The 26,685-nt window shown below is 41.2% G+C and overlaps 1 protein-coding gene across 1 annotated transcript; it reads left to right on the forward strand.

Annotated features, from left to right (window-relative positions):
• The first annotated feature begins 437 nt into the window (after window positions 1-437).
• On the forward strand, window positions 438-2,119 carry fam43b (family with sequence similarity 43 member B). Its single transcript, XM_039755836.1, has one exon. The coding sequence runs from the start codon at window positions 488-490 to the stop codon at window positions 1,439-1,441; it is 954 nt and encodes a 317-aa protein (XP_039611770.1). The 5' UTR covers window positions 438-487; the 3' UTR covers window positions 1,442-2,119.
• The last annotated feature ends 24,566 nt before the right edge of the window (window positions 2,120-26,685 follow it).

Raw genomic sequence — 26,685 nt, forward strand, 5'->3', positions numbered from 1 at the left:
TATTTGTAACAGATACCCTGGTGGCTTTGTAACAGTGGCTGGGCTCGATATTCCAACTTCTATATTAGGCAAAAAATCTTATTTGAGCAATCTAAAACAACGATTGGCTACTCGATCTCAGGGAGCCTGTAGCTTTTCTTCGTCAAACAGGACACTTCTAAAAGTGGGAGGCAGTGGACAAAAACAAAATAAAATGTGAGAAGTTGAATGCCCTGCCGTCTGTATGAAATGTAATTAATCTATTTTAACTGCTTATTTAATAAAAGATGTAAAGGCATTGACGAAGATATCTAAGTGCATTAGGATTCATCTGATTTACTTTCACAAGTAAAATCACAGTGGCGATCTGTGACGGAAAAGATAGTCAGCAGTGCGCGGGAGTGCGCAGACGCGTGCACTGCTGCTCATTCTCGCGAAGCTGTCGGAACGCGCCTGCGCGACTTTATAAGCTCGGGGAGCCGTTCTCTGAGCCAGACTGTCCGGCGAGATGCTACCTTGGAGAAGAAGTAAGTTCGTGCTCGTAGGCGATGAGGACAAAGGGAAGCAGAAAAGCCTTGCCTCTGGCTTCTTGTACAACTCTCTTATCTCATCTTTTGTGCGCTCATGTCCGGATTTGCTGCCAGACTACCCGCTAGAGCGCCTGGGCAGTGTCTTTAGAAGCAAGCGGCACAAAGTGGAGATCAATAAGGATGACCCGACCTACACTGTTCGCTATCTGGGCAACGCCGTGACCCTGATGGCCAAGGGTGAGGGCTGTACAGACGAGGCGGTTTGCAAGATCTGGGTGAAAAGCGAGTACGGCGGCCAGAGCAGCAAGATGAAACTGACCCTAGGTCCGCAAGGCATTCGCATGAGCCCGTCAGACTCGAGCTCAAAGAAGGCCGGTCACTTCTACCTTTTGCACCGTATCACGTATTGTGCCGCCGATCCACGCAGACCCAAAATCTTCGCCTGGGTGTATCGGCATCAAGTCAAAAACAAGGCGGTGGTGTTACGCTGCCACGCCGTGCTGCTGTCCAGGGCGGACAAAGCTCGAGACATGGCTAACACTCTCTACCAGACATCTACGGCGGCCTTTAACGAGTTTAAGCGACTCAAGAGGCAAAACGACTTCCGACGCAGGCAACAGCAACTCTTGGGAGAAGACATCGTGCCATTGGAACCTCTCCGGAAACTTCTGAAAAGCCAGTGCTCTTACCGACCGCCGGCGGAGAGAAGCCGAGGGGCAGCTAGACTTAGCGCCATAGCCGAGGAAGAGGAGGAGGACGAGGAAGAGAAGCGGGACGAAGCGACTCTCGTGCTGCGAGAGCTGGATATTTGCCCCTGCTGTCGTAAGAAAGAAGGCGAGCTACACAAAATAGTGTCCGAACTGAAGGAGTGCACCCTGAGCAGCAATCTGAGCAGTGTGGAGAGACACCACAGTGTGAGCAAACGGCGGTGAGAACGAGGGGAGGACAGTGAGACCCTGGACAAAGGGCTGCTAGGATCTTCAAAACCAGGGGCATAATGCTGTCACTGAGCTGCTACAGACAGCAGGAGATGAGACTCAGAGCTGTCAGTGACTGCAGGACATGAGACACAGTGAAGCCCACTGATAGCACTGTCTGATGCTTGGAGCTTCCAGTGACACAATCAAAATGCTGCCAAGGGTCTGTGGGACCCAAAGCACAGAGCTGCTGCTGCTGATTGAGAGAAGACACTTATAATTACCAGTCTTGATACCCAGAGCTTCCATTTTCCTTGGGAAAAGAACATGTTTAGCTAGACAAAAAAAAAAATATCTGCAAACTTTAAATGGACATGGAAAAGAGACATAAAGCTTTGAGAGCAGAAAATCTGGAAAGGAGAACAGAGCTGCTTGTGATAGATTAACTTTGGGTATAGGGTTGTCATCAAGTGTGATTGTTGGACATAGAACTACAAAAGAGATGAGGAGCTGCTGGTATCAATCGGGTATGAAACATGGCGACTACTGCCAGCTGGGCACGTAACACAGAGCTGCTGTCACTTAGGTCTCAGCCGCTAGCATCATGTGTAAAGAAATGAAACTGCCCGTAACATAATAAAAACTGTTTGGGAGGCATTTGGAAAATCAAAAGTAAAATCTATTAGTACAGTATTGTGAAAGGTGCGTTTATTTTGGCTATGGGAGTAAATCTTGAAAATGAAGGTAGCAAAAATGAAAAAGCGACTAAAAAAATGGGTGATAAGAGTTTTACAGTATATATGATAATTGTCTCCAGGGACAAAAAAAAATGTATTCTTTGGAGGGTACCTGGCATAATAGAACTCCGCAGGCGGGTCAGAAAGCAGGAGGTGGTGGTCAAACAAGTGCACAATTGTTAATGGAAGTAATTTACATTTGTAGCTAATTACATGTAAGTGGACCTGTAAAACGGAGATCCTGTTCTCTCAAAGTGCCCTTTTCAAAAGAACATCATCTTTTCATCTTGTCTATGGAAATTCATAATAGGCTCTTTAGAAAATAATATGCAGTTTTTGTAAAACCCAATAGTGTAGGCATTTAGTACAAGTGCTCTTGTGTTATTCTGTGAGCAGTCACTACATTTATGATAAAAGTCGCTCAGGTGGACCTACTTTTTGGAAAGCCATATCGCTGATGCGGCTTCATGTTAATCGGCCTGTGGAGCGGTCAGATGCGGATTTCTTCGCAGTTAAAAGCCAATTTCGTCGGAGGACAAAGCACATTTGGAAGGTTTTGGTATGCAATCTGTCCAGCTGTGTATACTACACTAAGTGAGTTTCTTGCACTGTAAATGCCACCTGCATTTGCCAAAAAATAAAACAAAATAAATTGCTACTGTTTGTTATTGTAAAGTGGGACCTGTTTTTAAAACTTCTATTTTTAACTTGATTCTTACACAGAGCACTCTTTGTTTATGAGGCTGTTTGGCTTTCAGTGGTGGACACCATTGATGTATGTCCTCTTTAATGACATTTCTGTAATTCTACTTATTTATGTCTCTGACACTGCAGTGGCTGCTTTGGAGCTCTCCATAGCATCTCGCTGCGGACGTGACCATTGTGGCAACTCTCAGATGTCATGGACTAAGTATGTTTTAAAATCCCCTAAATGCAAGTAAAGTAGGAGCCATAAGGGTGATGTACACAGAGACCATCACCCAGTCTATGTTACTGAAGTGATAAAACAGCAGTTTGGCCAGACCTGAATCAAGTCAGTGGGGGGGACTTCAGATCTGCTCTAAAAATTAAAGAGCAATTGTATCTGCATTTAAAATGTTTTATTAAACATAATTAAAACATTAACATCAGAGTGTTCTTGTTTTTCGTCTGGTCTAGAATCATGCTTATGTAATAACTTTTATATTAAAAAGTAGGAATGCAGTACTTGTAGAGTTTCTGGGGTGTCATTATTAATTAACACAATTAACAGGATAATGTTAAAGATCTAGTAAGGAATAGTAAAAGCTTGAAATGTTTTTGACTGACTTGCGTTTGATTTAAAGATGGCATGGTGACTCAGTGATTAGCTCCAGGTGAGCGTCTGTTCCAGCCACACTCCAGACACTTTTTCTGTGGGATTGTCTCAGCCTTTATCTTAAAAGAGTCCCCATAGCGTGGCACAATGGCCTTACTCAAATCCTGGGTGCTCCCTACATGGCGTTTGCATGCTCTCCCCATGTCCACGTGGGTTTCCCTCCACAGTCCAAAGACATGCAGGTTAGGTGAGTTGGTGTTGTTAAATTTCCCATGTGTGTGTTCAGCCATCTTGGCATTGTGCCTACTTTGTGCACTATCCTTCCATGGGTAGGCTCCAGCTTCTCCGTGACCTTGCCATGGTGAAATGGGTTAAGAAAATGGATGGATCTGTGTTAAGATAACTGTCTACTTTAAGATGGCCCTGTATGACTAAGTGGAGGTTTGGATGTTTTCAAGGAGAGTTTGATGGACAACTTCATACCTTTTTGAAAGGTTCTTTTTACTAGTAATGAAAATAGTGAGAAGTCAAATAAAATGACACCTTTTATTGGCTAAATAAAGAGATTATAATAAGTTTTTGAGGCAACTCAGGCCCCTTCTTTGAAAGCTTGCATATTGTAATCTTTTTAGTTAGCCAATAAAAGGTGTCATTTTACTTGACTTCTCACTAAATTCATAATGGCTAACATGGTACATCACCGTAGTACTAGTAATGAAAAGGATGCCCTTTTTCCAGGAGGAGCGTTATACATTTGTATTGGTTTTGTTTTTTAAGTCTATGCATGATATGATATTAGAAATCACAAAATCTTTGCCATCACTATGTTAGTTGTTTTAATGCTATTATGTACAGAATCAGTGCTTGTTCACAGCGCCATGATGTGCTTGTTGTAAACAATCCAATATAACACATAATAAAATTTTAAAAGTTGAACAGTACCAGAAATTAAAATATAAGACTAAACGAGGATAGGCACCTTAATATTGAGACACACTGGGTGGTGTGGTAGCTCGTAGAGCTATTGCTTGACCAAGAACCATTTCATTCTGTGAAGGGTTCTTTGCAATACGAAATTTGCTTGTTGGCCTTAAAAAATCTCCTGATCTTTAATGTATAGTAGGTGACCTAATGGGATTCTGCCAGATCAAGAATGCTGGACCTTAGCTGTGTTTATTGTATGTGGCAGGACTCCTTTATCAATCAGGGGGACTTCTAATGTTTCATTAATTTGTTATCCTCTGTCCGTGGCTGTTTATGGAACCTGTTATAGATCAAAATAAAAGTTCTTTCTAAAGCCAAGTGGTTTTTTTGGAAAGCAAAAATGGTTTCTTTATGGCATTGCTCTGGAAAAACGACTTTGGCACCTTTATTTTTAATAGTATAGCCACTTAACTCATTTTTGCTCCAATTATAAATATTACAACAATAAAAAATGTAATTGTACTGCATTCAGATCTTGTAGGTCACCTTCCATAGAACTGTTAAATTGCTCCTCCTGTATCAAGAGATGGAAGCACAAGAGATAAGTCATCAGCATTTCCTTCTGAAGTACTGCAGTCCAACGCCAGGGTCTGTTTGATCACTGATGGTTTTATTGGCCTATCTGAGGCACCTCTTGTCAAGCATTTGCTGTACTGGTAGAAATATTAGTAAGGGTTGTGCCAGCTTTGCCACCTGGTTAACGACAAGGGTGGGAGAGCCAGGCTATAACTGGGACATTTAGGACACGCCAAGTTCTCCATCCATTATAGAGTTGTGGTAAACCAGAGCAGATTATGGTAGCGTCCCGTGTAAGAGAAATAAACCCTGGATAAAATGCACTTGATTTGTGTGCGCACACAAAAGTTCTTTATGGAACCTGTTAACAGCCATTTATCATCTCCTATGGAACCGTTTGCTGCATTAAGGGGCATTTAGTGCATTTGTGTTGTCTTAAAATCTGAAATGGATGTTTGACTTTTAGACATAAGAGCTTACAGTAACAAACTGTTTCCTACAGTGTTTTAAGAAATGGGGGTATAACTGAACAAGATAAAAAATCCATTCATCCATTATCCAACCTGCTATATCCTAACTACTGGGTCACGGGCGTCTGCTGGAGCCAAACCCAGCCAACACAGGGTGCAAGGCATGAAACAAACCTTGGGCAGAGCGCGGGCACACACCCACACACCAGGGACAATTTACAATCGCCAATGCACCTGACCTGCATGTCTTTGGACTGTGGGAGGAAACCGGCGTACCTGGAGGAAACCCACGCAGACACGGGGAGAACATGCAAACTCCATACAGGGAGGACCCGGGAAGCAAATCCGGGTCTCCTAACTGTGAGGCAGCAGCGCTACCCACTGTGCCACCGTGCCGCCACAAGATGAAACAGGGGCTTTGAATTGACAGAATTGAACTTCTCTCATCTAATACATTCTTGTTCACCGTGGCACTGGAGGGTGATGATGTGTGCATGTTGCTTGAAATGCAGGTAAAAAATTCACTTTCACCCTGCAGTACATGTGACAATAGGATTACTACTACTAAGTGCTACCACTGCTACTCATGCTTGTGTTTAGTTATGTGGATGGAAACTGGAATCAGAGGAGAAAGCCTGTGTGGATGTACAGAGGACGTGCACATTCCTCTTAAGATATTGACTTAGATGGGAACTGTAAGAAGACCTGTGGAGCTGGAAAATGGTTGAGCACTGTCTCCTTCTCTTTTGCTTTAAGGTAAACCATGCTAAGAAAGTGACAGGACAGGACATGCCACCTTTCCTAAGCTTCCCAAGGAAATAATGGTGGGCATGGTCCTTCATGTAGCACAGACCAAACGTCATTATATCTATATGTGCAGGAGTTTCCATGTTATGGTTTGTGTTCTTTTTGGATGTCCTATTAGATTTAGGTTTCACACTATAATCATTTGTGTATTGGGCTTATAAGTGAAAGTATGCATACTAAGGATAAATTGAATATATTTCTATTTATCAATACTTGAAGACAGTATGGTGGTATAGCATTTCATCATAATTTTCACCAGGTACAAATGGTTAGTTTCTTCTTCAGGACTCTGCAGTTCACTCATTTGTCTTCTTACCTGCTTGTTGTCCCTACCCTGGCAGCACTTGGTGCTCACATGGGTGCCAGTCCATTACAGGGCACACTCACACACATATCTACATTCCTCTATGGATCATTTAGAGCTGATTTGTAGTTCTTTGGGATGTAGAAGAAAAAAGACAAACCTCACACAGACAGCCCACCAGGATTTGGAGCTGTGTGATTAACTGCTGCCTCCGTGAGATATCCACAGTTCAATTGTGTTGGTGTGTGTGCCTAACCTTCACCTCCTTAAAGGCAATTCCTGATTTGCGTTAGTTGATGCTGGGCTGGTTTCTGGCTCCTCTTTGACAATTAAAAGAACAAGCAGAAAATGGAGGTTTTAATGATGAGTAACAATACCACTGCCACATAATGCGATCTGAATATGTGAAACAATAATCCTTTGTTTATTTTCTACATCCAATAATTATAATAAAGTGTTGGGGTGGGATAATGATAATGTAAAGTCTTGTTGGGTGGGTGTTGCAGCCTATGACGGTGGCATGAGCCACAAAGACCGGAACAAACCTTAAATGGGATGCCTGTCCATTTCATGGCACACATACACACAACCTCTTTGGGTCGATTTATACTCAACATAATTTAACACATTCGTCTTTAGGATGAATCAAAATAAGCAGGTTCAGAAAACAGAGTTTGGCATTTACTACAGTTAATTATAGCTGTAGATGAAATAGCAGACATTCACTACGATTTTATTTGCGTTTTTCTCCTTACTACACTTGTATCAATGCGTTCCTAGAATCTGCCAAGACTTACTGTTTCTTAAGTATTAATGACATTTGGAAAAGGTGGAACTGGCACACTCTAAATGGGATTGGCATCAAACCAGGACAGCACAGAATTGTACCCAGCTAGCACTGACTGGACTGTGTTTTTATGAAATGTCATTGTGTGTGTGTTTCAGTTTTTCAAAATTTAACAAAGGAAGTTGGAGACCCTAAAAGAGCCCTTAATAAGGAAAGTCCGACTTGCTTGAGAAACTCTGCTTATTGTGCATTTATCTGTTGCAAAAGGACTCACAAATGCCAAGTGCATTGTACAGTTATTTTCATATGTGCTCATTGATATCCTTGTGGTGTTTAGTCCAACAATTTAGATGATGTGTACTCTTCAATAAAGGGTGTGACATGCCAGGTGTAAGTGGCACATGTACAACATGCATAATGCATGTGACAACAGAGGCAGCACATTTTTTCGACTGTTAGTGTCTTTACAGCATAAGCGAGTCCAGAATGTACACTCACTGGCCACTTTATTAGGTACACCTGTTTGACTGCATGCTAACGCAAATATCTAATCAGGTAATCACATGACAGAAACTCAGCGCATTAAGGCATGTAGACATTATCAAGATGGCCTGCTGAGGTTCAAACCAAGCATCAGAATGTGGAAGAAAGGTTATTGAAGTGACTTTGAACGTGGTATGGTTGTTGCTACCAGACATATTGATCTGATTATTTCAGAAACTGCTAATCTATTGGGATTTTCACACACAACTGTCTCTGGGGTTTTACAGATAATGATCTGAAAAAAGGGAAAAAATCAAGTGAGTGTCAGTTCTTTGGGCAAAAATGCCTTGTTGATGCCAGATGCCTGAGTAGAATGGCCAGACTGGTTCGAGTTGACAGAAAAGCAACAGTAGCAGTATGCAGAAGAGCATCTCTGAGCACACAAAACATCAAACCTTGAAGCAGATGGGCAATAGCTGCAGGAGACTACGCCAGGTGCCACTCCTGTCAGATAAGAACAGGCAACTGAGGCTACGATTCACACAGGCTCACCAAAATTGGACAACGAAGATTGGAAAAATGTTGTCTGGTCTGATGAGTCTCGGGTTCTGCTGTGACATTCGGATGGTACAGTTAGAAGTTCGTGTCAACAACATGAAAACATGGACCCATCCTGCCCTGTATCAATGTTTCAGGCTGGTTGTGGTGGTGATGTAATGGCGTGGGGGATATATTCTTAGCACACTTTGGGCCCCTTAGTACCAATTGAGCATCGTTTAAATGCCACAGCCTACCAGAGTATTGTTGCTGACCATGTCCATCCCTTTATGATCGCAGTGTACCCATCTTCTAATGGCTACTTCCAGCAGGATAACATGCCATGTCACAAAGCTCAAATCATGTCAAACTGGTTTCTTGAACATGACAAAGAGTTCACCATACTTGAGTGGTCTCCACAGTCACCAGATCTCAATCCAATAGTGCACCTTAGGGATGTGGTGGAACAGGAGATTCACATCACAGATGTGCAGCCAAAAAATCTGCAGCAACTGCGTGATGCTGTCATGTCTCATGGACTAAAATCCCTAAGTAACGTTTCCAGCAGCTTGTTGAATCTGTGCAGTGAAAATGACAACAGTTCTGAATTCAAAAGGGGGTCCAACTCAGTACTAGCAAGATGTGCCTAATAAAGTGGCCAGTGAGTGCATACTGCATCGTCAAGATTATTTTTAGTCTGTTGTAACATCAATGGGAGAAACAATTTCCTGCACCTATTTGTATTTAATTGTCAGATTCATTTATCTGTAAATTTCTAACACAACACATTGAGCTGTGTCTCCTTCCATTAGGCCTTTGCTTGAAATGTATCTCGATATTCCCTTTTGGCCTTTAATTGCGGAGGTGTTAATTATAACTGCAATTCTGGGAGCTTTGCATGATGCAACAAATTCGTCAGTCTGCTTTTTGTGCCAGCATTTACAAATCAACACCTTTTAAAAATCCTGACAGGAATAGGGAAAAAAAAAAAAATACAGCCGAGGATGAAAAGAGAGCTACATGTTGCCATAATGTTATCTCTTGTGAAAGCAAGTTTATTTTTATCAGACAGCGTGAAGTGAGATGAAGCGTGATCTTTGCTTCATTTCACTAAATGTACTGCCGAACGCATGCTTCAGAGGCACTGCATCGAAAAGGCAGCGGAGGTGAATCAAAAGTGGATACCTTCGAGCACGTCCGCTAGCCACGGCTACGTGGCCGAGCGCACTGCACCTCAGCAGCCCACCTGCCTTTATTGCTGTAATGATAGAAAAGGTGAAATGTCAGCTTTAAGCTCCAAGACCAGCTGTTTCAATTTATACAATTAGATATTCAATTTCATTAGAGAGTTGATTCATTTAGCAAATGTGTACTTCATTTGCTCAATTGTCTCATTATGGCAGGCAACACTAATTTATATGAAATGTGAAGACGTGGATGGAAGTGGTGTCAGATAACATGAAAATAAAAGAAATCATCCCTAAAGATGGCCAAAATATTTGAGGGACAAAACATGTGAATAGAAAGCACACTGTGGAATCTGTCAAACCTACCAAAAAAAAACTCTAAAAACTGGTGTGTTACATAAATAACAAGAGAACACAAAATGGAAAATAATAAAAGACAAATCAAGCAAAACCGGCACGTTGGCTGTGTGGTGGGGTGGCTTCTTCACTTTTCCAATCCCCCTCTCATGTCTCCCTCTCTAGACCTTTGACTGTCTGTCTGTTATGATTCTGAGATTACATTTTATTTGTCTAGACTTTAATACATTTTTGCCTATAATGTTATAATGTTTTCCTGGTTTTTTTTTTTAGATAAGTAGGGTTCAGTTTTACATTTATTGGGTGTTGTTGAATCAAGTCTAGTAAGTTTGATTTATTTTATGTTGTACTCATTTATTTGGTTATCAAGTTTCTAATATGTAAACATGCAAATATAAGATGCTGCATATCAAACATAACTATGAAAACATCAATCTGTCTCTCTATTATAGAAAAAATCCTGGAACGAGACAAGACTTTTTCAGAGAGATACTTTAAAGTCCTACGAGATGAGACTTTGTGCTAAGAGATTTAACCACAGCCGGGGCAGGAAATGAAAGACAAAGAGTAAATGACAAAGTAGAACGTCGTAAAGAGGTTCAAAAATGTTGACATGATGCACATGCAGGTTAGAGATTATGAAAGTACTAAAATTCGAAAGTCTCAAAAAAATGATAGTAAAGATCGCATTAGCACAAACAAATGGAAATTATTACTCAGTGAAATAACGGAACAGTAAAAAGAGATTGAATGTATTGTTTGGATTTAAACTTTAAGTTGGAGTCTTGTAGATCTTGTAAATCGTCTAATTCGTGTTGCCATCAGGGAAAAGTAGTGTTTCTTCCCAATGAAGAGGCCTATCCGCAAGAATTAAAGATTTGTTGTTTGGTGAAAGTGAAATCCGCATAAGTGAGCAGCAGTGACGAAAAGTGGCGGGCACATAGCGCAGGCTGGGGGGTTGGCGAGCGAAACGAGCAGGGGGCAAAGCCCCTTAGCCTACTATATAAAAAATGCTAAGACCTGTTTATGTGTGTGTTTGTCTGGTCCCTCTGAGCCAGCATTTCTCAACCTTTAATTATTTGCGACCTGAGTTTTCATAGCAGTTTTAATCGTGCCCGGCCCCCCCCCGAAACATTTTTTTGAAATGTACATGCATATTTTATTGTACCTACTTAACTTTTATCGACATTCATCTAACTCTATATGTATTGTTCTAGTATCAGAATGTAGTTTAAGTTAATTTGTTTTGGTTTCAATAGATGTTTTTTTTATATTTTTAACTAGCAAAATACCCGCGCTTCGCAGCAGAGAAGTAGTGTGTTAAAGAAATTATGAAAAAGAAAAGGAAACATTTTAAAAATAACGTAACATGATTGTCAATGTAATTGTTTTGTGACTGTTATGAGTGTTGCTGTCATATATGTATATATACACACACACACACACATATTAACATATACGTATATACATATCTACATATACACATCTACACATACACATATCTATATACATATACACATCTACATATATATACATATATATACACATATCAACATACATATACATACATACATACGCACACACATATATATATATATATATATATATATATATATATATATATATATATATATATATACACAGACACATATATACATATAAATACAGATCTACATATATATATAAACATACATACATATATATCTACATATATATACTGTATATAGCAAAATCCCCGCGCTTCGCAGCGACAAAGAACTGCTTTTAAATTTTTATTAAAATGATAAGAAAACCTTTTTAAACTGAGGGAAAATATACCAATAACTATCTGTTAAGGATCTCTTTGTATACCATGTTGTCAGTTCAGCAGTCCGGTTGTAATATGACCAAGCTGTGCACTGAGATTACTTTTGAGAATGCAACGTATAGTTTTGTCCAGGAGGAAAGCAATGTTGCCTCAAATCAATGACAACCTTTTGTAGTGTCTGTCCCTGAGACTTATTAATTGTCATCACGAAGCAGAGCCTTACTGGAAATTTGAGGCATTTGAATTGAAATGGGAGATCAGAAGGTATAACGGTGATGCGAGGAATACATTCAGAGTGTGGCGCTATGCTGTTTTTTTGTGTAGCTGCCTTCACACAGCTTCTCCGCTGCTTTATAAACGAACACCATATAAGGCCGTCGTTTCTCCTTGCTTCGCGGTTCTGTACTGTTTTAATGTTCGTTTAATACGATTCTTATAGTTATTGTGTAGCTATTCAAGACTTACTTTACTGTTCAGGTACACATTTCCTTTATTTAATCCGTGGCTTTTACGTTATTTTTTGTTCGTTTATTACAATTATAGATATTTATTGATTCCCTTCTTTAGCTGACTGCCTGCTCATATAAGACGCTCCGCTGGTTTTTTGTGAAACAGCCTTTACACAGCTTCTCCACTGTTTTATAAACGAACGACATATAAAGCCATCATCTTGTGAATTGTGTAATGCATTTTTTGAACAGGTTTGATGCATGGAAGTGATCACTCGTACTGCGTTCAGTCAGTTCACATGAGCTGCTCTCTTGTGTGATGTTGCGATGTCCACGGCTTTATTTAATGTTAGCTAAGACCCGGCACTTAAAAGTTTCTGGCTGCACTCCGGTTGTAATATGACGAAGCTGCGCGAGCTCACTCTTGAGAATGCAACGTATAGTTGTCCAGGAGAAAAGCAATCTTGCCTGAAATCAATGGCATGGTTTTGTAGGGTCTGTCCCTGAGACTTATTACTTGTCATCGCGCAGCAGAGCCTTACTGGAAATTGGAGGCATCTGAATTGAAATGGGAGATCAGAGGGTATAAAAGGGATGTGAGGAATACATTGAGTGTGGAGAAACTCTAGAGGCAGCGTGTGTATTAACTTGTGGATTTTTCTGTGAGTATTTGGTGGCAGCGTGACAAAGTTGCTTCCGCAAGACCGTGTTAGCTGTGGAGCTCAACTCTGAGCATATTCTTTTCCCACCTTGTCAATTGTGTAATGCGTTTTTTGAACAGGTTTGATGCATGGAAGTGATCACTCGTACTGTGTTTAGTTAGTTCACATGAGCTGCTCTCTTGTGTGATGTTGCGATGTCCACGGCTTTATTTAATGTTAGCGAAGACCTGGCACTTAAAAGTTTCGAGCTACAGCAATTTTATCTCCGTTACAAAGTGATCCAAAGTCTCGTTTATACCTCGTGTCTTCTCATTAAACTTGTATCTCGCGAATAAAGTATTCAGCATTTTTCTTCAGCACTCTTTGGGAGCTCTTCCTTCTTTTCTATGTACTGCGGTCACAGTAAGTTCACGTGATTACATGGGAGGCGCAATGATGTCACACGCAGCTCCGCCCCCACGGCCATCGAGCTAACGTCCATTACAGTATATGGAGAAAAATAGGTTCCAGTTATGACCATTACGCATAGAATTTTGAAATGAAACCTGCCCAACTTTTGTAAGTAAGCTGTAAGGAATGTGCCTGCCAAATTTCAGCCTTCTACCTACACGGGAAGTTGGAGAATTAGTGATGAGTGAGTGAGTGAGTGAGTGAGTCAGTGAGGGCTTTGCCTTTTATTAGTATAGATTCTTGTTTTCTTTCTTTCACATCTTCACGCCCACCTTTTTGTTATTTCGTGCCCCCCTACGGGGGCCTGCCCCACAGGTTAAGAACCACTGCTCTGAGCAATTTCATTGGTCAATTTGGTTTTGAAATTATTGGTGATTTTGGCTTTGGTTATGCTATCGAAAGAGGACGTGTTAGTGTGAGACACATGAGCAAGTCACCTCTAAAATAATGACAGACTTTACGGGAACGTGCTTGATAGGAGTAGTGCCAGACAAGAGAGGTGCAGACACAAGAGGATATTAAGGAAAGAAGATGAAGGGTCACCAAATATCCTTTAATTCACTCTATTACGTGTCTTCAACATGGGCGGCTTAGAGGCACAGCAGTAGCGCTACTGCCTTTCAGGAAGGAGACCAGGGTTCAGGTTCCTGCATGGAGTTTGCATGTTCTCATGTTGTATGCGTGGGTTTCCTCCGGGTACTCCAGTTTCCTCTCACTGTCCTAAAATATGCAGGTTAGGTGAATTGCCAATGCTAAATTGACCTTTGTGTGTGTGTTTTGTGTGTGGGCATGTGAGTGTGTGTGTGTTTGTTCTGTCCAGGGTATGTTCCTGAGATGGCAACCCGTGACCTTGGATTAAGCAGATCAGAAACTGACATGACATGACCTGTCTTCAGCAGGTAATGTGGGCAGTGCACACATATTAAAGAAAAAGCACCTGTACTATGATGCCCACCCTCCCCACCATCCCACAGCCCCAAATAGCAGAAGTTAATCAAGGAGGAGAGAAAACACAGCCACACACAGGAAGAAATATGTGAATGTTAAGGCAAAGCTCTCATCCAAGCAAGTCCAAACAAGCTGTACATACAATTTCCACTTAGAACTATTCGAGTCAGTCACACCATTAAGTCTAGCAACAGAGCAGAGCAGCAATAAACATAAGGCTATAAAAAGATGATTTCCCAAAATTAAAGGACAGAGAATCAGAAGATTTCAAACTCAAAGCCAGGGCTAACTCTGCAGCAATGTTGCCTTAAAAGAACAATCTCTACTGGAAAGAGAATAGAGAAAGAGTAGGAAGATCCAAGAGAATAAAAACCAGAGGAGTAAATTGGATATTACAGGAGTAGACAGGACAAAAAGAAACAAAGACAGAGCTTACCAAAAGGCTTAAACTTAAGGGCACACCTGGGGGTTTGGAAGAGCAAAGAGAACAAAAGGAGTCATTAGAAAGGCCCAAAGTAAAACATTTACAGGGAGTGAAATACAGGTGGCGCACAAATCTGAATTATGCATCCTGATGACTGGGATTTTTAGAAGCAAAAGTGATGTTCTTCAAAATCAGGCACCAGCTTACAGGAACAGACAGTGATAGATCACGTTCACAAATGGGTACAGAGGTGTAGGCATTCTTGAGTAAAAAAGTGTAAGTAGTAAAGACAGATTTTGCGTTAGTGCACAGAGAATAAGAAAATGTTAAAAGGGGGTGAGAGGAGAGCAGAGAAGACAGAGAAATACCATGAGAGCTGATGACAAGCCAGAGTTGAAGGTATAAGAAAAATGTGGATGATGGAGCAGAGTATGTGGACATCTAAGGTTGAAACGGTTTGAGAACCGAACCATCAAAAATATCATGAAGGGTAATAACGCCATGTTACACCTAGTCCAGGAATGAGGTAGGGTTACCGCCTTTATTTCAGAGACCGGGGGCATGTGAAATGCAGATTTGGGGAGGGCCCTACATGTTTATCTACTTTGTACTAAACTGAAGGTGCAAAAGAGATTAACGGACCTAATTTAAATGACTGCTCTTTTAAATTAATAGAAGTAAAGGGAAGAAGTGAGAGAGATTTGGGGGGAACAGGACCAGAACAGGGGGATTCCAGGAGATTTCAGCCAACACCAAACAGATATCAAGGTAAGTGCCAAGCAGTATAATTCCAAATCAGGTAAAGTCGCTCCACCAACAGGAGTTCTTCTGATGGAGGTTCTTTTGCCATCCCACAGACACTGAGAGATCTAAATTCTTGCCAATATTTTAATGGGTGGTTGTTTAGGGACCATGGCAATAACAAAATTGAGCCAAAGGGCAATGCCATAATAAAAATGCACTTCAGAACAAGCAATCCAGCTGAAACTAAGCATGTTTTGGATGGGAGACTATCTAGGATAACCCTGAGTTAACACTGTAGGAAGTGCTGGAGAGTCCAACAGGGGGTGTGTACCCTGTGGTCTGTGTGTGCCTCCCAATGCCACATTGCAGTTGCAGCGGTGCTACATGAATGGGGACGTCTTAAACGTGTTTTGTGCTGAAAAGCGTTTTGTATAGCATTGTCCCGTTTACATAGTCTATTGTGTGTCTGTTTAAATGTTTTCTCACTGGAAACAAAGGGGGGAGGAGAACACTGTAGAGCCGTGACCCCTCAAGGTAATTGTTCTTGTCAATCACATCAATTGAATCTGGGCCATTGCTATATAAACAAGAGGATGAAAAGAAATGGAGGATCACTTACAACCCGGACACTTCACTGGAAACCTAAGAAAGACATTAATGCAGAATTTACACCCTTTCACATTTGCTGCTTTCGATGCCAAACATTCAACTGCTTCACCATCACTACATAAACCCTGTGGTTCAGGATCTTACCGACATGGTACAGACTGTTTTTTGTCGTTTGGGGAAGGAGTGAACATCCTTTTTCTTCCATATGTTATTTACTGGGGACACTTATCAGCTGGACAAGGTTCACTCTCATTCCTCATCTTTCATATATCGTATCTGTTTCATGTTCAGTGTAGAGACAAGGGAGGGTTTGTATTGTATATTTATTATTACTGGACCTTTTATTACTATATTCCACCAGTCACTTTTGGGGTTGTGTGTTATGTTGGGGCTGGTTGGGGTGTGATATATATATAAATTGTTTGGAGTTTAATTTCTTTTTATCAATATATATTCACTTTATTATTTTACATACTGTTTGCCTTTTTGCTTATTTTTGATTGTCGATTGAGGTAGTGTTTTGGAAGAAGTATGGCTTGTCTAGTCTAATGTTCCCTCAGGTTGCCAGGCCACGGGTCTTGGTGGTGTAGTTGCCGGACCGGACGATTGGGTCAGCCGTTACACAGTGACAGAGACACTTTCCTCTAAAAATGGTGCCGTCCTTTTGGATGAGATGTAAACCAAGGTGCTGACTCTCTGTAGTCATTAAAGATCCTTGGACATCCTTTGTAAAGTGTAGGGTGTACCCAATGTCCAGACTAAATGGCCTATCATGGTCTAATTATTCTGGCCCCCTAATCATCCCCTGTCCCTAATGGGCTAACTATCTCAGTCACTCACGGCCTAATAGCTAACGTGTGGTGAGCATACACACAAAATGGTCGCCGTCACATCATCCAGTTGAGTGCTACACACAAGTGGTGGTTGAAGTGCCACCCTTTCACTATGTAAAGTCCTTTGAGTAGTAAGAAAAGCACTATATAAATGTAAGTAATTAATTTTTGCAACATTCATTTGAAAAACAACCTGTCTAGAATGGAAGGATAGGGGCGTGTGAGATGAGGAGGACAGAAAGTGTAGCACTCTTGAAAGTGCATTGATTGGTTGTTGTAAAGATGAAGAGATATCTGTCCCTAGGCACTTGCTGAACTTTGCACAGGGGTAGCCATGGAGAAAAAAGATTAAATATCGGAAGGCATGAGAGAGAGAGAGAGAGAGAGAGAGAGAGAGAGATGAGCAGACTTAGTCCAATTAATTTCATACCCAGACAGGGCTTGAAAAGAATTAAATAAGCTGAGAACATGAAGAAGGTCAGAGAGAGTGTTTCCAAGAAATAGCAAAATGTCATCAGCATAGAGAGAGATTTTATGATGGATATCATGTACAGTGATGGAGGAAATGAAGTCTATGTTAGAAATGACAACAGCTAGAGGCTAGGGAGACAAATTAGAAAGGAAGGAAGAAAGTGGACAGCCCTGTCTGGCCCTTTAAAAACCTGAACAGGGTGAGAATGACTGTGAAGAGCGATGAATCATATTAATATAACATGTGTCAAAAGCCATCTGATGCAAAAACCTGCCTTAAAAAAAACTTGTAGGTCATACAATTAACTGCCTTTTCAGAATTTGGAGAAAGCAGAGCTGTGGAAGACTAGGAGCAGCATCAATGATATGCAGGAGACACCTTACATTGTCTGCCCCTTGATGAGAATGAACGAAGCCTATCTGATCCGGGTGACTTAATGTGGAGATTACTAGTTGAAGGTGTCTTGCCAACAACTTTATGTCTGAGTTCATCAAAGAAATTGGACAAAAGCTGAAGCAATCAATGGGCTCTTTGCCTTGTTTGAAGAACAAGGTGATCATGGCTGTGTTAACAGAAATGACCGATCCAGTGGTGGAGACAACAGCTTTAACCATTTGAAACAGTGGGGTTGATGGTTGTTTCCAAAATTCATAAAGGAGCTCTGGAGGCAATCCATTTGGTGCAAAAAAATGTAAAGCCTCTTTAAGTTCAGTCACAGTATTAGTAGCATCTGAAGTGGGAGCTTCATCCTAGGAAAGTTCAGGATGGATTAGTTTAGATTAAAAGGAATCAATTTCAGTAGGACGTAGATTGTAAATGTTCAGAATAGAATTCAATAAAGTATTTATCAATTTCACACAGGTTATTAGTAAGGATGATATGTTGGCAGGGCGGCACAGTGGCGAAGTGGTAGCGCTGCTGCCTTGCAGTAAAGAGACCCGGGTCCGCTTCCCGGGTCCTCCCTGCATGGAGTTTGTATGTTCTCCCTGTGTCTGCGTGGGTTTCCTCCGGGTGCTCCAGTTTCCTCCCACAGTCCAAAGACATGCAGGTTAGGTGGAATGGCGATTCGAAATTGTCCCACTGTGTGTGTGCCCTGCAGTGGGCTGGTGCCCTGCCCGGGATTGGTTCCTGCCTTATGCCCTGTGTTGGCTGGGATTGGCTCCAGCAGACCCCCGTGACCCTGTGTTCAGATTCAGCGAGTTGGAAAATGGATGGATGGATATGTTGGCAAATTAATCTCATTTACTGTTTATAGCCTTAAAGCCAGCAGCCTACTAGGCCAAACTCCGGCAACATACTGCCTGGTTCATATACAATGAACTACAAAGTCAGCCCTCCATAAAAGAATCAAATTTAGTTCTGTCCTCATGTCAGAAATGAAAAAGTTCATAAGTAAGATCGATCACACAAGGGTGGGCACCTTTAAGAGAAGTGGGACAAGATTCCAGGTTGGTAATCTTTTGTCTATGGGACCACTCCAGACTAGAAACATAGTTAATGGGAAAATCACAAATTACCCATTTAATTGCCAACCAGACAAAAGCAGGGGGCTCCACACACCCGAAATATATTTTAATAAACTCTTAATAACTCTGGATCACGAAACAGGGATGAGTTAAACTATCAGCTTCACTGGATGGTAAAGCTTGGACACATATGGGGTCAGGAAGAGAGGATGAGGCCTGCCAGGCAGGCATTGGAGAGAGAGGAAGCAAGTGAAAAAGAAACAAAAATGAATTCTAGTCTTGAGTAAAAGTAGCTTTGGGCAGAGTGAAATCAGAAGTCCTTAGCATGGAGATGGAGCAACCTAGAAGAGTCGGTGAAGTTTAAGTAAGATACACATTTGCAAAGTGAGCCGATGGAGTGAGGGGTACATTGATGCAGTGGGGGAGGCAGTTTATCTAATAACGTACCAATCTACATCCATGCCAAGAATAAATGCAAAACTCCCAATGCTGAGGAGTTGGTTAGTTAGAGAAAGAAAAAGGGAAAGATGATAAGGAATGGAACAGCAGTTTGCAAAAATTGCAACTTTTCTTCCATCAAGGTCAGTAAGTCAATACCAAACTGATTCTTTCTGTCAGAACCTGCTTCAAGAATTTTATTTGGGAAATTATGTTCTAAAAGAATGGTCATCCCTCAGTTTTTGGACTGGGCACCAGACAAGGCAAACACTTGATAATGCTTATTTCCAAGATGGGGTACATCTCTGGGCAATAGCTGAATCTTCTGTAAGAAGGCAACATGAACCCTGCAGCATCACAGATAGTCAAGAATAGTAGACTTCTGCGTGTTCAGCCTAGGACTCTGAAAATTTCCAGAGGCTATGATGATATCAGCCATGTATCAGACAATGAAGAGAGAGAGAGAGAAAGAATAAAAAGAAGAAAGAGAAGAAAAATTCAGCCATGCAAGAAAACTGCTCTGTGTTGAGCTTTGATGTCCCCACCTCGTCCTTTGCAGCTATCAAGGATCACCAAACCCCAGAACAGCCCTCAAACCCCCCAACACAAACAAAAAGGAACCCCAACACGCAGACATTCCCGACACAAGCAAAATCTCCTTCCAATTGTTGTTCATCTCACATATCATTAGGGCCAAAATAAAGATCAGATAAGGCTCAATATGAAAAGGTGAAAGACGTTTGAATGGTTGACAAAAAATCTTGACCTTTTTTATGTACAAAACAGTTTAGCCCACAGTATTATATGACATGAATAAGAGCTATTAAAAATGTAGGTGGCAGAAGAAAAAAGGAAACAACAACAATATAATATCAAATGATTTTGGTACTTGAAATTAATGAGCCTCTAAATTGCAAAGATTCAGAAAGAGTAATGTCTTTTAATTAGCTGCATTTATATTCAGCTCTTTCTATTTAGACGCATTTACATTCTTTTGTGATCCAATACTTCATTACAGCGCATGCAGTAAAAATAATTCCATAAAAGCAAAACCCATGCCTGATAGTAGTAGTGGTATTGGTAGTATTGTCCCATGCACAGAACAACACCTTTTATCAGAATTTACCAGACAAGAACTGTGGTAAGCACCATGGACAGGTCACCAGTCTCACAATATCCTACTACCAAAACATGAAATTTATAAGGCAAATTGTATGGTGGAGTACATGTGTGAACAATGCTGAGTGAAAAACTCAGGGACATCAACTAAGCAATTGCCCAGGTGAAGACCTAATATAATTTCAGAAAATTTGACCGATTTTTGAATATGTGTGAGCAAAAGTAGAAAACATTAAGCAGGTAAAACAGCATGGCATCCTCAAGGGCATCACGGAGGTTCACACAAGTGAATTAATTATTACTGAAGCATGTGAACTAGGTTCATCATTGTGTGGGTGTTAAATATTTGGAAATTGTAATTTGCACAGAGTCTAAGATGAGGAGGTTCTCTTCATTAAGGCCAAAAAGAAAGCCTAGTTACCACCGGGCACAGACACGCAGTGCTTGCTTCAGAGTCGGTGTTTATCTCTACCAGAAGGAGCGACATTTTCCAGTGACAGTGAGGAAAAGATGACACCGCAGGGAATAGGTGGATAGTGAAAATCATGCAGCTTTCCAAAACAGTAAAAATGCAGTAGCATATGTGCCATTTCCCACTCATGGTGTTTATGTCTCAAATGTTTAACTATGATTAAAGCATACTGTGTAAAATTATACATACTGTAAAATGTAAGGCAGGGACCAATCCTGGACAGGGCGTCAACCCATCACAGGACACACACACACACACACACACACACACACACACACACAGTAGGGCCAATTTAGGATCGGCAATCCACCTAACCTGTATGTCTTTGAACTGTAGGAGGAAACTGGAGCACCCAGAGGAAACCCATGCAGACACGGGGAGAGCATGCAAACTCCACGCAGGGAGGACCCAGGAAGCGAACCCGGGTCTCCTAACTGCAAGGCAGCAGGGAAAACACTGCACCACCATGCCGCCCTAGTGTAATTTATATTAGACAAAAAAAAAAAAAACTACAGACCCTCTGCACTCCTCATTTATTTGTTTATTGCCTGGTTGTCTTGGTTCATGAAAAATCTGGTAAATTCCTGGATTTTCTAATCCACCAGTTCCCGGGTTCCAGGAGTGAAAGGCGCTTCTGTTTCACACTGGTCTTAGCTAACACTATTTTATTGGCAATACAGATCAAGCTGAATTGAGCTACGGTATTCATCACAAGAGTTTTTAGCAGATGTGAAGGCCACTCATCCAATATGTAGAAATATTTATGGAGGATATCTTATTTCTGCATCAAAGTGATCTAAAAGGTAAAATCCTTAATAACAAGTTACTTTTATTCACTTGTAAAGCGTTACAACAGGAAGGGCATCCAGTGTTAAAATTTTGCCAGAAAACAATACTGCTTTCCATGCCAGACTGGCCAAGGCGCAGGCCGCCACCAGTACTGTTAGCCAACAGAGTGCTGGGAAAATAGGACTACTGTTAGCCAAAGGAATAGAACAGGGGGATGGTGTGTCCAGAGGCAGGAGAAGAGGAGGATTGTAAAGAGAGTGAAAGTGATGGTAGGAACTTTGAATGTTGGCAGTATGACTGGTAAGGGGAGAGAGTTAGCTGATATGATGGAGAGAAGGAAAGTTGATATATTGTGCATGCATACGAACAGATGGAAGGGGAGTAAGGCCAGGTGGATTGGAGGTTGGTTCAAATTGTTCTTCCATGGTGTGGATAGGAGGAGAAATGGGATAGGGGTATCCTACAGGAATAGTATGGTAAGAGTGTTTTGGAGGTGAAAAGAGTGTTGGACAGAAGTGTTGATTATGATAAATGTTATTAGTGCATATGCCCTGCAAGTTGGAGATGAAAAAGAAGATTTCTGGAATGAGTTGGATGAAGTGCCCAAGGTACTGTACTGTAGTCATAAAAGTACCTGAGAGAGAGAGAGTGATGATTGGAACAGATTTCAATGGAAATGTTGGTGAAGAGAAGAGAGGAGATGAGGAGGTGATGAGTAAGTATGGTGTCAAGGAGAGGAATTAAGAAGGTCAGATGGTAGTGGATTTTGTAAAAAGAATGGACATGGCTTTGGTGAATACATTGTGGCGGATGACCGGGACCCATGCCTGGCCAGGACGCCCCTTTGCCACGACATATTTTACGAGAAGAGGAAGGAACACAGGGTGACATACAAGAGAGTAGGAAGATGCACAGAAGTGGATTATATCCCATGCCTGAGGGTTAGTCTGAAGGAGATTGAAGACTGCAAATTGGTGGCAGGGGAAAATGTAGTTAGGCAGCATAGGATGGTGGTCTGTAGGATGATGCTGAAGATCAGGAAGAGGAGGAGAGTGAGGGCAAAGCCAAGGATAAAATGGTGGAAGTTGAAAAAAGGAAGACTGTAAGATGGAGTTCAGGGAGGAGGTAAGACAGGCACTGGGTGGCAGTGAAGAGTTACCAGATAGCTGGGTAACTACAGCAGACGTGGTAAGGGAGACAGCTAGAAGGGTGCTTGTTGTGATATCTGGACAGAGGAAGGAGGAAAAGGAAACCTGGTGGTGGAATGGAGAAGTACGGGAGAGTATACAGAGGAAGAGGCTGGCCAGGAAGCAGTGGGATAGTCAGAGAAATAAAAAAGTAGACAGGAGTACAAGAGGATAAGGTGCAAGGTGAAGAGAGAGGTTGCGAAGGACCTGTACCGATTGTCTAGATAGAGGGACCGAGCTGAGAAAGATGAGCAGCAGGTTAGGGTGAAAAAGGAAAAAGATGGAAACGTACTCACAAGCAAGAAGTGTGTGTTGAGCAGATTGAAAGAGTACTTTGAGAGGCTTATAAATGAAGAGAATGAGAGAGAGAAGGTAGGATAATGTGGAGATAGTGAATCAGCAAGTGCAATGAATTATCAAGGAGGAAATAAGGACAGCTATGAAGAGGATGAAGAATGGAAAGGCTGTTGGTCCAGATGACATACCTGTGGAATCATGGAGAAGTTTAGAAGAGATGGCAGTGGAATTTTTAACCAGATTGTTTAATACAATCTTGGAAAATGAGAGGATGCCTGAGGAGTAGAGAAGATGCACACTGGTACAGATTTTTAAAAATAAGGGTGAAATGCAAAACTGTAGTAACTTTAGTAACAGCATGAAGTTATGGGAAAGAGTGGCAGAAGCTAGTTTAAGAAGGGAGGTGATGATTAACGAGCAGCAGTATGGTTTCATGCTAGGAAAGAGCACCACAGATGCTATGTTTGCTCTGATGGTGTTGATGGAGAAGTATAGAGAAGGCCAGAAGGAGCTGCATTGTGTCTTTGTTGACCTGGAGAAAGCATATGACAGGGTGCCTTGAGAAGAGTTGTGGTATTATATGAGGAAATCGGGAGTGGCAGAGAAGTGCATGAGTGGTACTGGATATGTACAAGGGAATTATGACAGTGGTGAGGACTGTGGTAGGAATGACAGGTGAGTTTAAGATGGAGATGGGATTACATCAGGCATCGGCTCTGAGCTCTTTCTTATTTGCAATGGTGATGGACAGGTTGACGGAGGAGATTAGACAGGGGTCTCCCGGACTATGATTTTTGTGGATGACATTGTGATCTGTAGTGAGAGTAGGGAGCAGGTTGAAGAGACCCTGGAGAGGTGGAGATATGCTCTAGAGAGGAGAGGAATGAAGGCCAGTAGGAACAAAACAGAATACATGTGTGTATGAATGAGAGGAAGGTCAGTTGAATGGTGAGGTTGCAGGGAGTAGAGTTGGTGAAGGTGGAGGAGTTTAAATACTTGGGATCAACAGTACAGAGTAAAGGGGATTGTGGAAGAGAGGAGAAAAAGAGAGTTCAGGCAGGGTGGAGTGGGTGAAGAAGAGTGTAAGGAGTAATTTGTGATAGACGGGTATCAGCAAGAGTAAAAGGGAAGTTCTACAGTTAGAGACCAGCTATGTTATATGGGTTGGAGATGGTGGCACTGACCAAAAAACAGGAGACAGAGGTGGCAGAGTTAAAGATGCTAAGATTTGCATTGGGTGTGACGAGGATGGACAGGATTAGAAATGAATACATTAGAGGGTCAGCTCAGGTTGGACGGTTGTGAGACAAAGTCAGAGAGGCGAGATTGCGTTGACTTGGACATGCGCAGAGGAGAGATGCTGGGTATATTGAGAGAAGGATGTTAAGGATAGAGCTGGCAGGCAAGAGGAAAAGAGGAAGGCCTAAGAGAAGGTTTATGGATATGATGAGAGAGGACATGCAGGTGATGGGTGTGACAGAACAAGCAGAGGACAGAAAGATTTGGAAGAAGATGATCCACTGTGGCAACCCCTAAGGGGAGCAGCCAAAATAAAAAGAAAGAACAAAGCTGAAAAATAAAAATAATATTATCCTACAGAAAATTAACAACTGTGTCACACTAGGGGAGCTGTAAAAGTGCAATTTGTTTAAGGGGTATGAAAGTCATGCTGTTTGACCTTCGAGGACACTTGAAACTTTTCAGAAGTATAGAGTATTAATTGCTCTGGCTTCATAACAGACAAATGGATATCAGCTTAAGCAGGAATGGACTGAGCCCAGGGACACTTCCAATAGAGACAAAGCTGTCACAAAAACAACCTAGCCAGAAAGCAGCAATTAAAAGGAAAAGATATGGGGGAAAATCCAGCATGTAAATATTGTTGGAACTTGAAGAGCAATGCTCCCCTCCATCATTCTTTCTTTTTTATTTTCGTTCTTGGAAGTTATGCAGATATGGAAATACTCTTTGTGATCTGTACCCTGGGAAAACATGGCATGTTTTCAGAGTCTGAATTCCATCTTTCAATGATCAGAACCAAGAAGCATTTTATTTACTTTTATTTTTAGCACATCTGTTGGTTTTCTAGAAGGCGAAGAAAATTATGTATTGTGCGAGAACAAATAATTTTTTATGAAGTGAGTAAATGTAGAAAATACACTAGTGTGTTTTTTTTTTCCTTTTGCATAACTTCATTTTTATGATTTGCTTCAAGATGGCTATCTTAGTAAAAAACCTAGAAGAGAACAGGGCCCTGAGGCAATTGTGTTGGACAGGTGGGCCAGAGCAATGCTGGCAGAAATCAGAGATACTGACAGGAAAGAAGCTTTTTTCTATGTAGCAATAAACAGTAAAATTTGATTTGTAATTGCTAGGAGGAAATGTGACGCACTAATCAAAATGCTAGGAGCAACCTCCCAAAAGCCTGACAGCCTTATGAAGGTGTAGGCCTGGTTTTCAGTGTCAAAGAATATCTACTTAATGCAAACCAATTTACTTAATCTACTTATCTGATTTAGTTAAGTGCCAGGATTAGCCTGTTAGGAGTAAACAATGCGTAAAACTTCACATTTATCATTTTATCAATGCTGTTTATAAAACTGTACTGTATAAGTTGCACAGCATTTAGTATTTGATTATTTTCCACTGAGAACACCTAAGAAATAATTAGAACTGAAATGGAGTCCTTTACAACCATTATCAGCTGATCAGAACTTTACAGTGTCTGCTAATGTGGATTTCAGGTCCAGAAAGCAATCCGTCCTTTCCATTTGTTTACTTGCTTCATGAATTACTCACACTTCACTGGGCACAGAAATGTGAGCAGCTCACTGGAGGCACAGGAAAAAAAATGCTCTGCTTCCTATATTTAAGTGTGATCTGTCAGAAGTAATCTTCTGTGCCACAACTGAAGTCAGAAATGACGCATAAATCAAAGGCAGGACACATTTATTTAGGCACTTATGATTCATGCAGAAGAAGCCAAGGCATATCTCATGTAGGTCTCTGGTTTTAAACACGTTCTGTGCACAAGTAAGGCAGTGTAGCTAACATGGCACACTCACGCTGGACCAGTTGGAGTGATCAATTAATCTATCATGTAGTTTTAGAATTTAGGAAGAAACCCCATATAAGCCTGTGCAGACAAATGGAGAACAATCTCCAAGTAGACAGTGAGCAGAACTCTGAGCCACTATGCCATTCTAAAGGAAAGCAGTTTCAATATTAAAAGAAATTTGGCAAAGTAAAATGTAAAGATATTTTAAGATGCACATTATAAAATGAAGATAATATAAAATCACACTGGCTCTACCTTGACAGTCTAGTCTTAACAACCATTCTGGTTAAACAAAACCTGAACCTTGAGATCCACTCTGAATATTATGACAGAGGATGGAGCCTTACATGCATAAATATAGATGATGTGAGCTTAAAAGAGCAGAGCTTTGGAATAGTTAAACAGGTTGGCATCCGAGGGATACCATGTAATTTGACCTTTGCACATTATTTGTCGATTTTTATGGAAATAAAAAGATTTTGGTTGTCTCACCTAATTGTCTTTCATATATTAGACTAGCTATCCCCCGCGGTTAATAGTGAAACAGGACAAACTTCACAAGTCAATAA

The sequence above is a fragment of the Polypterus senegalus genome, chromosome 6 (assembly GCF_016835505.1).
Source record: "Polypterus senegalus isolate Bchr_013 chromosome 6, ASM1683550v1, whole genome shotgun sequence".
Taxonomy (NCBI): domain Eukaryota; kingdom Metazoa; phylum Chordata; class Cladistia; order Polypteriformes; family Polypteridae; genus Polypterus; species Polypterus senegalus.

Excerpts from the sequence above, each read along its gene's own strand:
- fam43b (XM_039755836.1), top strand. The coding sequence starts at position 488 with ATGCTACCTTGGAGAAGAAGTAAGTTCGTGCTCGTAGGCGATGAGGAC.